The sequence below is a fragment of the Python bivittatus genome, unplaced genomic scaffold, assembly GCF_059951505.1.
Source record: "Python bivittatus isolate LINGU-HERP-01145 unplaced genomic scaffold, Pbiv_v1 ctg000020_np1212, whole genome shotgun sequence".
NCBI classification, from domain to species: Eukaryota; Metazoa; Chordata; class Lepidosauria; order Squamata; family Pythonidae; genus Python; species Python bivittatus.
The window spans coordinates 101,681,478-101,694,290 of record NW_028277030.1 but is presented as its reverse complement, the minus strand read 5'-3'; the positions used below and the strand labels follow the sequence as shown (position 1 = coordinate 101,694,290).

The following is a 12,813-nucleotide window of genomic DNA, read 5'->3' as shown; positions in this document are numbered from 1 at the left end:
CAAATGCCATTGGATAGAAGCACTGCAGAGTAAAACAGCTATAGAAATCATGTAGTGTCACTCGTTTCTGGTAGTAGCAAAGAGTTTCAGAAGAAAGTGCTGGTTACTGACTATACAAAGATAAATACTCCACCTGTAGATTTGAAAGATTTTATCATTCCCTGAAGATGAGTTGTTGTTTTTTTAATTCCCATAAGTGTGTTAAAAAACTTCAGCTCAGAATTGTGCACATACCACTAATAATTTTAACCCTGCAGAGATTTTTTTCAGCTTTAAAAACATTGCTGCTTCTTAGTTCTTCAGTTTGGAGTAACTCTTATCCTTTTGATACAAGGCTATTTTCTCTGTTTCAAGCTTGAACCAAAATTCATTATGTAGAACGCAACCTCTTTTGATGTAGAATCTTTCCAGATGTGCATACTCATGTATGATGTACAAAATTAATTAATTAACATTAATAAACTGTATTTTAATTGTTTTTATATTATGAAAACTCCCTTGAGAATTTTTACCGAAGTACAGTATAGAACACTTATAATTAGTAAGTGAACCTACTTATCTATGCTAGATTTGGTGTCTGCAATTTTATTCAGGCTGGAAACCTTAAAGCCATATGCATTTCCTCTTTGTCCCTTGTTCATGTAATTGCCAAAGGCCAACACAACCTCCAAGAGTTGCTTCAGGCGCTTGCTGCGGATGAGCTCTCTGGAGGCCAGAAGAATAGCTGAAAGAGACAAGAGGTACCCTTAGACTGACATACTGGAATGATGATAGTTTGAAAGGGATGATGTGGGGGAGGGATCTCTAACAATGTGCACTATATTTTTCTAAAGCCAAAGCTCCTCTCTCACTTTTCAACTTAGGAAGTGCAACACTGTGTGGAAATATATATACTGAACATGTTTATTCGGGTGGTTCTAGTTCTGCAGAAAAACTTCTGGGAAAAGCAGGAATGTTACCAAAGAGATTCTGCATTACAAATCAGGATGCATAGAACAGGAGTGGGCAACCTGCACTCCTGGCCTGCTCCACCATCAACCCTCTTACTGCTACTAGGAAATGAGATTGTCAGGGAAGGAAGGGTGTGACAAGCTTTCCTCTGCAGTAATCGTGATGCATCCCCAGAACCTTTGTGCTCCATCCAGCTTTCCAAAGAGCTGGGATCCTGCCAAAGAGCCAGAAAACTCAGGCTGCTCAATCTGGAACATAAATCACAGTGGCATCAATTTTCTTCTGCTTAAGCTTGCATAGAATGCTTCACTGCACAGCATCCCTTGGGCAGGATGACACCTCTGACACCTGAAATATGTTACTGTTTGTAAAGAATATAACTTACCTTCCACTTTTGGCTTAGCTTCAGCAAGCCTCTCTGGAAACTTCTTCTTAAAGAATAATGCTTGAAGTCTTTGTTGGTAGTGGTCAATCCTAGAAAGAAGGGAGCAAGAAATTTGAGCTGCATTTCAATAAATCTTTCAGCAAAACAGAATACCTGTAAGATCAATCCATTTTTATTCATAGTCTGTTTTATTACTTCAGCAACTGAAATCCATGAATACGAAAAATGTTATCAGCTGCTTTGCTTGGAAACAAGGCCTTGCAGCAAAGGGTCAATCCTTAATCTCATAACAATCATGCATTTTTATTCCCCTGAAGAACAAGGTATTGAAGACATCAAATACAGGGGAAAAAGAGGAGAAAGAAGCTTCCAGTTCAATAAAAGAAATATTTTCCCAGTATATTTCCAGTGTTTTATACAAGGGTCACTCTTAGGCATAACTAACTTGAGCCTCAAGCTTTCAATTCCATTGCACAACAGAGCAATTTATACAGGGAAGGAGCCTGTTATTGAAATACATTATAACATTCATTATATGATTTAAATAGAAAAGGCAGGTGATTGAATTTCATTGACAAATACAGCTACTTAATGAGTAAGAGAAGTTCTAAACTACAATGATATTATTTGAAATATTGTATCAGTCTTCCCCAACCTGGTATTCTCAACCTATTAGATTTAACTTCCATAATTGTAAGTTAGCAAGGTCATGATGTCTAGGAATTATGAGGGCTGTACTCTTATATAGAGAATGCTAATTTATAGTACAGTATTCCCTCCCTTTCTCTCTTCTCATTCTCCATCACATGCAAACAGACTCGTGTATGTGTATATATGCACCTGCTCATTTCATAGAGGAAACGATCTGCTCGTGCCATTCGGTCAATTTCATGCTTATGTTCTTCCAACAGGTCAACATCACTCTTCTCCGGAACAAACTTCAGTAGCTGGAACCGCAAGGGTGGTTTTTTTAAAAACAACAACAACAATATGCACAACATGAAGCAATCAACAGGACAAGGAGGTAGATAGTACATAAATGAACTAAAAGACTGGTACTGAGAGAAAGTGCTGCTCTGAATCCTGATACAATAGTATTTTTGAAGCAATGCAGCTGTAGTTATTAAAATGACCTGAAACATTTGGTTGATTCTTTGTCTTCCCACTTGGACTTTGTTACATACTTTGTAATTCCATGTAGGATTTCTCACTTCCAGCCACTATTTGCTGTGTATGATGTTGATATTTAATAAAGAACTTCTCTGACATATAAGACTGTTCAGAGTGTAGCACTGTAAATAAAGCACTGAAAGCATTGGTCCTGTTCCTCCTCCAGTACAAAGTTCTGTCTATCCGCCTCTCCATCCCCTCCAGCACATTTCTAAAATGACTGCTTCAGAAAGATAATGAACAATGTCTATGTGACTAGATATATGGGGTGCTCCATCCATGCATTTATGGGTTGAACTCAAAACACGGCACATTCAACAAAAGATTTTTTGCATATCTGGTGGGACTAAAGCTTTGGCCTGACACATCCAATTGCCAGCAAAATATGCCAGAAGATCAGCCTGATTTTTTTTGTTTGTTTACCAATTCATTAATTATTCTAAGAAGTAGCTTAAGTGTTACTGGGCCATAGATGAGCTAATGGTAATGGAAGAAGTCCTAGCTGCCACCCAAAAGTGAAAAACTGTGTACTGGTAAATACAAGTTAATTAAAATTAACCATCTCTGGCCTCAGACCTTGAGAACAGAAATTAAAAAAGACCAGCATTATTGGGAAATAGCTGAGCTTCAGTCAATTAGAAAGTGTAACGTGCTCCTCACTTCTTAAACATACTTATGTGTTAACCAGCCATTGAATCCAAAAATGTCTGTCATCCCTAATTATTGTTTTGTTAAAGCTCATTGTAGATCATTTTTATTATGTCACACTTTACCTTTACCCAGTTCTGCTTCCCTCTCCCAAAAAGAGCTACATGTGTGTGTACATACACATACATGCATGGCTGTGCATTGTCCTGGATTTTAAAAGATGCTTTGGAGTATGGGGGCACATAGCACCTGTTAGCAACTCCTTAAAGTAGCTCAGCTGTTCTTTCCCCCAGGATCACACAGCTGCCTTCCAGTGCTTGCACGTGATCCTGGGAAAAGACAAGTTTGGTTTAAGGAGCTGCCGACAGGTGCAATATTCATGCTTTGGTGTGCTCTGAAGCACTCTTTTCCCTTCAAATTCAAAGCACTGTCCATTCCTAATATAAATAACCCTGTCTCATGAATATACTCTATGCAATAAATGTGTGACACTTCAAGTCACTTTCTTTTGGAATACTTATTGATTTAAAAAGTTTTATACCCATTCTGTTATTGTCCTTGTAATACCCAAGGCATTTCAGTAGGACTCAAGGGATTCTTTAGTAGTAAACTGCAGTACATTTAAGACAGCACAGTGTTTTAAATGGCCAAGATTGCAACAGCAAATTAACAGGAGAGATGAAAAACATATGAATGCATTCCCCCAAACAAGGCATCTGAGGAATGGAAAGGGAATAAGAATAACTAGTGTTGCAAAAGTTAGAAAGAATGTATTTTAAAATGCTCCGAAATGAGAACACAGGCTTGTCCAACAAGTTTGCTGTTGTGAAATACCAACGGTGTCCCTCATGCTTCTACACACTATACTATTCCTTCTGCCTTCTTTCCTTCTCCCAGATTTTAAGAATCTCTTTCTCCCTACTATTTTTCATCTTCAGGTTCAATAATTCTTCTATCACAATACAAGGCCATTAGTAACAATCTACCCAACACCATTATTATACTCATCAACCCAATGGCAATGAGGAACTTTGAAGGAAAAAATCTGAAAGTAATCTGATCATCATGCTGGCAAAGTTGTTTATACAAGTTGCTCGCTGAGATGAAAACTAATGACAAGAGGAACACGCTCTCCTTTTACCACTGAAGTCAGTATTTTAGTGACAAAGTCTTTTCACCTGCTCCAACATATCTTTTGCCAGGTCTTCTTCTTCATCCATTTTCAAAATTGCCTGCCGAATTTCTTCATTAGATAGCTTCAACCTGTAACAATATCGTAATGCTCTATTACTTTGCTCACACAACTCATTTGGACAAATATGAAACTTTAGTGAGGATCTGTTGCAAGAGCTTCCTTTATATCCATAGATATAAGAACAAATGAAAGCTCACAAATAAGATTGCTAAAGCAAGGTGACTGATAATGGCTATATTAATAGCAACCCATTAGTGGTAACTCAGAGTATATTATGTTCTTTGAACAAGACACGCACAGCAAAAAAACTTTCTATTAATGACTTGTCATGCAGAAAAGCCTTCAGCCAGGACTCTCTTCAAGAAACTTTTACACTTGTGCAATTGACCAGGGAAGATTTAACTCATAATTATGGAAAATTCTAAAGCCTGATTGCTAGCATATTATAGAGGAAGGGAAGGGAAGGGAAGGGAAGGGAAGGGAAGGGAAGGGAAGGGAAGGGAAGGGAAGGGAAGGGAAGGGAAGGGAAGAAATTGTGGTCAATAACAGTGAAGATTAAACTTTCTATTATATTTTACAGTATTTGACATCAGTATTTTGACATATGATATAGTTTAGAAAGAGTGTGCACTTTTGGAGAGGGAAAAATCCCTAAGTTTGCTGTTGTTGTTAATTTATATTTATTGCACCATAAAATATGATCAAACAATACAACATTCACAGTATAAAAAATTAACTCACATCCCCAAATGACATCATAACACAGTATTTTACATAACAAATCAAAACTAAAAATAACAATTGCAGAACAAAATAAAAAGAGATTATAATGAAGAACTGACCATTAGAATTGGGCCTTTATTTTTTACAAATAACTTTCCTCCCTTAGCTCTCTTCCCTCCAGGTATTCAAAAATCAAATAAGGAATTTATTTATTTATTTAGCTGATTAAGCGCTCAGAGCTTACTAAATTCAAAGAGCAGAATCATAACAGAATATACCCATCTGTCTTATGGAGGGCATCTAGCACTGGATTTTAATTACGTAATTGTGCGTTAAAAGTCAGCATTTAAGTGAAGCTTTTCTATTACTTTTATTTTGTCATGGCCCATCATTTTCAAATAAACACACAGGATTCATATTTAATGGATATTAGTTCCTCTTTGTGTATGGAAACAGATACCGCTCATCCTTCCAACTGGCATCAGTTTAAGCAAAGAAGCCAAAAGCTGAAGAGGCCATGGAGAACGAATTAGCCTTTTACTTCCCAAGAGAAGTTTCCTCTAACTCAGATTTCAGAACCATGAAGCAAGACACACAAAGAAATTTGCACTGCTCCTGGCCAGGGGAACTGGATCTATGGCTTCACCAAGTTTTTAATGTCCAAGTACGACAGTTTGGCACTTTTCTAAAGGTCTGATTATCTTGAAGCATGATTTAAAATGCTCAAAGGATATGGTGTTAAATCCAAGAAATGCATATACAGTTGCCTTTGCCCAGCAACTAATAAGGAAACATCTGGCTCAAGTGACACGTCCCTCTCTCACAGGGAACTGCAGGGCCCCATGTTAAGAGACAATTCAATGAGGCTACTGGAAAGACTATACAAAGCCTGTGGTGCATCTGAATGATCCCTGCAGATTCTCTTAAACTGCTCTCTAGGCTAGCTAGATCCTCTAGCTATTGCTTACAAAACAGTCTCATTACGGTTAGCAATCCACATGACCACAAATGTGCTATTCACACACAGCTAGAAACTAGACAAGCAACTGGGCCAAAGGGTTGTTAATCAAGTATTCTCATTGTTGTTGTTGTTTTTCCAAAACTTCTGACTAACCATGCAGTGGATCTTAAAATAGCCAACAGTAACATAAAGCAGATGTTCTGAGCTTTAAGCAAAAACAGGTGAACCGATTGAACAGAAACCTAAAGCAGATCCCTAAAAATCTTTCTACTTGGGGCAAAAGGAAGATGACTACTTGAAGTAGGGGAGTTTTGTTGCAATGCAGACACCACATTAAAATGTGATTATGGCCAGAAGAGACATACTAAATAAGTCATATCTCATTGCTGGATATGTATCATCAGTAATTTTCATACCGGTCTTATAAGAGCCAAATCTAAATTTCTCCCACTGGCATAAAACCTGACAAACCCCAGACTGCATGCATAATTTAAGCATTGCCAGGTCTGTTTTATATTTGTTTACAGAAAAACCACAAAGACTATAATGGAATGATAACTAAGCTAAGCAATTCTACTGACATGTGAAGACAGAACAGAACCGAGTACAATTGCAACGGACACTTTTGCATTGTGAGTGCAAAGAGAGGTTTTGGCAAGACACATGTACTCCCCAAGGACAAAGATTAGGAGACGGAGGGAGGCTTACCTAGCTATATCAGAGGACATGGCTGCAATCACAGTCCTATTGGGGCATAAGCTCTACTTGTAATCCAAGAGTGTAAGAACAGGAAGGAAGAAAATCTATCTTATTACTGCTTCCTACATTCCCTTTCCCACTGGCTCCCCTCTTCCTTCTCAGTACAGGGATCTGTAAGATGATTCTAAGGATATTTAGTTGAGCAAGAATCTAGAATCTCTCTTTAGACTTTTGTGCTTTATGAGAAACATTCAAGAGCACTGGGGCAATCTTCGAACATAAATGACACGGAATATATGTAACATTGAGAACAAGTACTTGCATCTCGTTGCATTTTTTCCCCTCCATACTTATCATGTCAAATAGATTATGACCCTACAAGAAGAAGCAATCTGTCTTACCTTTCAGTTTTTGTACAGCACTTTACAAAGAGGACCAGAATGTCTTTTTTAATGGGTGGTTGTGTGTAAGTCAGCTTCCTTCAGGGAGATAGCTCAAACTGTGTTTTACAATCACAACACTTTAACAGTATAGTTACACTGAAGATAATTTATTCCAATCACATGCAGCTTGGCACAGAAAGTCTGTGTGGGGAACACTGTAAGTTTCTCATTTTTTAACAAAGAAAAAATATCTTAAGAAATTGCTGAGATACAATTATTTAAACATTTTTGTTTGCATTGCAAAAACTATTTGAAAAATCCTGTCTAGTTATACACAAACCACAGCATACTTTCAAAATGCATGAAAATTACAGGGGTCTAGCTCTCAATTAATACTCAAGGAATATGTTTTGCTGGATTTGTGCATCATATCATATACAACATAGTATCCATGTTACCATGTTAGGTTAAAAAATGCCCCTCAACTAAACAGAATTAAGTGCAATTCATCCATAACCATGTACTGTATTGTTGCAATCTTAACCTATGCTGGAATGTGGTTCACAGTAATAAGTTATCTCCCAAACCAATTATATTAATTTATTTGGTTATATTCCAAACAGTTGAAGTTTTTGTTTGAGCTTTTGTATAAATAATGATAAGACACGCAGTACCAGATGGACTTTTCAGAAGCACACTGGTCAAACAGAAGAAGCAGCTTACAGTTACTTAAAGTTGTAAACTGAAGGCAGGAGAATAACCTTGCCCAGTTGTCCTACAACTCATGCCTGCTTATATGCCAGTGCTAACTCCATAAAAGGTTTTCACAGCTGAGCTACAATATTCTGTTAACCTTAGCTGTATTTGTTTCTAAAGACTGGCACAATGGAGGGAGAGAAACTTCTTCTCACACAGAAATACGGAGATCCAAATCTCCAAGAAAGAATTAAGGTACATAACAATCAAATCATTTCTAACCCCTTACCACTTTTCTTGATGTTCATTTGTCACATAATTGTCTTTATAATCCAGTCATCACTGCACTCCCAAAGAAATCTCCACTGATTTAATAAAATTGAGTTATTTATTGATTGGTGAGAGAAGGGAAGACGGAAAGAAAAGGTCTTACTCTGAATCTATTGGGCAAAACTGCTGCATTTTTTTCATCTTCTTTTACAGGCAGAGTCTTTCACTTTTCTCCATAAGAATGGCCATTGGCTCATTTTATTCTAACACCCAATTTAAGTGAAAAGGCCCATCATTCTTCAACTTTCTTGCCCTTAGAAAGAAAAAGGTAATGCTTTATCTTAAGCCCTACCTCCAAAGCTTTACCTTTTTAAAGCTCTGCTTATTTCTCACAATTTAGTGCTTCCAGATATATCTGAAATCTAAATTAGGTTCTGTACAATTTTCAGTGTAACACAATGTAACATAACGTAATGTAATGTAATTTATTAGATTTTTTGTGGCCACCCACTCCAGACTGGAGAAGATTCTAGATATTACCAACCAATAACAAAGACATGAAAAATTGCAAAACATAAACACAACTTTCCATGAAAATTCCTCTGTAAGATGATATGGATATAATATATACAAGAGGCAGAAAACTGTGGAAAGGGGAGCAATTTCAATTCAGAAGAGGAATTCTGCATATTAAGGGAGATCCTCTGCCTTCCTCCCATGATAGGGAGCGGATTTTATAGTCTAATACCCAGCCAACATTCTATGATTAATAGTCCAGCACATCTGGAAGCCTCTAGGTTAATGAAGGTATCATCTCTTTCTCAGAACTATCAACAGGATAGTTTCACAAACCCATCATGACTTTAAAAGTAGAATTACATATACCAAAAAAATTAAATTAAAAAAAAATCATGAGATGCAGTTTTCCAGAATCCATAACATTCAGTTACTCAGGATGGAAGATTAATTTCCTGGATACTGTCTCATCCTTGCATTTAAAAAAGAAGTCTAAGATTAGAAGGAAACATAATAGTCTAGCCTTTCTCCTGACAAATTTAGACTTTCCCCCCATGTTCAGGTATTTTGAAAAAAGGATCAAAATCAAAGTTCCAAATATTTTGAGAGTTATCTTCTGAAATTTATTTTTGATGAGAGAGCGTTTTGTTTTCCATTAACCACTTCCAACTACAACTAATAAAAAGACATTAAAATATTGGCAAAATAACATATGAAATCTGGCAAATCATGTCCTGGCACTAAGAGTAGGATATTTTAGATACTAATCCCTGAAGGCTATAGATTACTATAGACCCAGCAAAATGCACATTTAGCTAGAAAAAGCAGATTTCAAAAGTGAAAATATTGTCTACTATTTCTAATTATTTTCTGTACACCTGTATTCTTTCTTTCTTTTGCAGTCCTTACTGTGAATTTATAACTACACGCAAACACGATAAATGCCAGTTTGCTTACTGTAGTCTCCAGGCATCATAATTTCTATCCATTCCCATAAATCACTCAAAACTCCAAAGGAAAACTGGGCAAAGAAACCAAATGGCCAATTTAATGCATTCCTTACGCTCCCAATTCGATATAGCTCAGTTAATCTTACAGAGAGACACAGAATTATAACTGAAGTTGACAGATTGCAGAAAGGGGATCACTGTCCATGGGGCAAGTAAATGAATCATATCACAATTATTCAACAAAACCTTCACTATTTTCTTCTGTTAAATACTTCCTGTTTCAGACTACTTATGAATGACTAAGCAGAGAGTCAGGGGGATAAGAATATAGGCACTGAGAAAAGAGACAAAATGGCATTGAGGATTCCAAGGAACTCTTTAAAGGGAAAAACTCACTGGTATTTATTTTCTCAGGTTATAGGAAAAAACAGAGGAAAACCCCGATACAGACAAAATAGCAATAGCCTAGACTAGGATATTAATAGTTTAACATCTAACAGTGTGGGTAAGGATAAGGATGAAAATACTGTTAACTTTTTAAAGCTGGGTAGGCCGGGTGTTTTTCTAACATTTTGCTTAAAGATGTTGTTCAATACATTCTGCTTTTAAAATATATATCCTACCTTTAACTAGAATATTTACCTTAGAAACATCTCTCTTGTTCCCTTTCTTTCTGGTACTACCAATGATAACAGAAATATTGTGAAAAAAATATTGGAAGAAAAACACTTATTTATATAGGATTTGGGAATTTTCCCCATACAGTGGTACCTCGGGTTACGAACTTAATTCGTTCTGTGACTCTGGTCGTGACCCAAATTGGTCGCAACCCGAAGCAAATTTTCTGCTCTGCAGTTTCTTTGGAGCCATGCTAACAAGCACACCAAAAACCTTCCCAAACGCCATGAAACACACCACAAGCCTCACCGAACGTCTCCTTGCTACCGCGATCTCGCCCACAGGAAGCCGCGACTGTGTGTCAGCAGGGAAAATGGTCGCGTATCCTGTTCGTACCCCGAGGCGGAGTTCGCAAACTGAAGCAAAATTTTGCGGCCGGAGCTGGTCGTAACCCGAAAAGTTCGTTAACAGAAGTGTTCGTAACCCGAGGTTCCACTGTATCTGAAAAGATGCTATTTCAGAGTTACGTTTGAGAATGCTCAGCCTCCTCTTTTTCAAAACAAAACAATTAATTTGCAAAACAATACAAAAATAGGAAGGGAGGACACATCACTGTTAATGGTGGGTGGAAAAGGGTAATTCCACCAGATTCCCCAACCTGGTGCTTTTGGATGTGGTGGACTTAAGTCACGATTGATAGTCAAACTAATTGGGGAACCGTGGAAAGTGAAGTCAATCAATGTAAATCCAGTACATTTGAAATGCACTAGGTCAGGTACTAAACAATGAATGGCTATAAACCTTTTTATGAAGTATTCCAGTAATTTTTAGTGGAATGATGAACAATTTGTGTGCAACTGATATACAAGTAAAGGAAAAATCATTTTGGATACTCTACAACTGAATCAAGACCATGCATAATGTTATTTAAGAATCACTTGGGAAAAGTCCCTCTTTAACTAAATACTGCAAATGCAACCAACTATAGCTAAAACCCATGCTCAAATTCTATATGGAGCACTGGTTGGACAGTATATAAAGAAAAATATTCTCAAGCCTACACAAACAAAATTTCTAAGGGCCATACTGGCAGGTCCAAGGTGCATCACCAACACAGTTCTTAGACTCAAGACAGGAAAGCCCCAAATAGATGGGCACAATGGTTAGTTATAACATACTGCTTGAAGATAACAGTCTTCCGTAATGGCCTAGTTCTGCTAATTTTGAAGGATGGCCACCCCTCACCATGGATATTAGCAGTGAATCTGGTTTTGACCAGGCAAAAAAAGACAGTCCTTCACAAGGTGAATGATACTGAATACCAAAATGAAGTTAGCACCCTTTCCCAGAACAGCAGAGTCCTGACAGCAAGAGGCACATGGCAATCTGCAAGCTATTTATACATGTTAACCCTCCCTAGGTTACAGAAGGAGTTTTAGAGGGCTAGGCACAATGTGCTCCCATTGGCTTTATTACAGGGCAAATTCACCAAAACCCCACTAACAGAACACACCTGCCCATATAACTCTAGGAAAACAGAAACCATTCAACATGCATTGTTTCACTGCAATTTTTACCGGGATCGGTGCAAGTATTACATATTGTAGAGTCCTTGGGGTTCTCTGAGCTTGGTTGTTTTCTTGCAAACGTTTCATTACCCGGCTAGGTAACATCTTCAGTACTAGAATGGAATGGGGTTTGCAAACCCCATTCCATTCTAGTACTGAAGATGTTACCTAGCCGGGTAATGAAATGTTTGCAAGAAAACAACCAAGCTCAGAGAACCCCAAGGACTCCACAGTTCAACCCTGAGCTACACATATTTGCTTCTAAAGGATTACATATCAGCATGTTGCAACATCTCTCAGGAAGGACATAAATATATTACACAAATCTTCTTTCAGACTCCAATCTTGCTAATACCAACATGGGAGCCAAATTTTGTGTGGCTGCAGTGAAAACACAGTAACAGCTAGTTCAAAACTTGTCAGTTTGGACATATATCACTAATTTTAATTTATTAATTTTATCTTTTGGGGGGGGGTTGTATTTTCTTTTTTGATATGCCGATATTTGATCGTAATGCTAAGTTTGATTTTATTTGAACCAACTATGGAAGAAACAGGACAAGTCTGAAACAATTCTGGAATTAGGGATTATTAAGGTATTATTCTTTTGGCCCTAATAACTTGTATTGAGCAAAAGGGGTTTTTTTTGGTGGGGGGCACATGCCTGTTAACGTTGATGATGTCTGCCAAGTACAGACTTCATTGCTGTATTTAGCAGTCTTGTCTGATGCCAAGCCAAAGTCAAACCTTGCTTGACTTGCCTTATAACCTTTAGATATTCTTATGACTGCTACAAAACAAAGGCATGTCTTTTTGGAGAGTACAGCTGAGCACACAGGTTACTGATAGGAATTTTAGACATGATAGCTCCACATGGAATGTCTGATTTAATGGAAGAATGCACTGTGCATCGATTGAAGGTAAGACTATGAATCTGAGTATAAATCTAAAAAGTTAAAAAAAGGGTGGGGGGGAGAGACTTATGTTGGATGTCTACTCCCTTAAGCAATAGCATTCACCTCCAGGCAATATACTTTATATACACAGTGCTGACCTTCCTCAGCTTTTCCCTTTTGTTTT

At 37.4% G+C, this 12,813-nt stretch overlaps 1 protein-coding gene across 8 annotated transcripts in view; it reads right to left on the bottom strand.

The window, feature by feature from the left end:
* Positions 1 to 12,813, bottom strand: part of DAAM2 (dishevelled associated activator of morphogenesis 2) — a 232,472-nt gene that overhangs the window by 28,025 nt on the left and 191,634 nt on the right. For all 8 annotated transcript variants that reach the window (XM_088145491.1, XM_088145498.1, XM_088145510.1 and 5 more), the window contains 4 exons: positions 4,333 to 4,417; positions 2,177 to 2,283; positions 1,337 to 1,425; positions 556 to 724 (listed from right to left, as the gene is read on the bottom strand). In XM_088145491.1, coding sequence (XP_088001617.1) covers positions 556 to 724; positions 1,337 to 1,425; positions 2,177 to 2,283; positions 4,333 to 4,417 — 450 coding nt within the window. The remainder of the gene's footprint in view (positions 1 to 555; positions 725 to 1,336; positions 1,426 to 2,176; positions 2,284 to 4,332; positions 4,418 to 12,813) is intronic.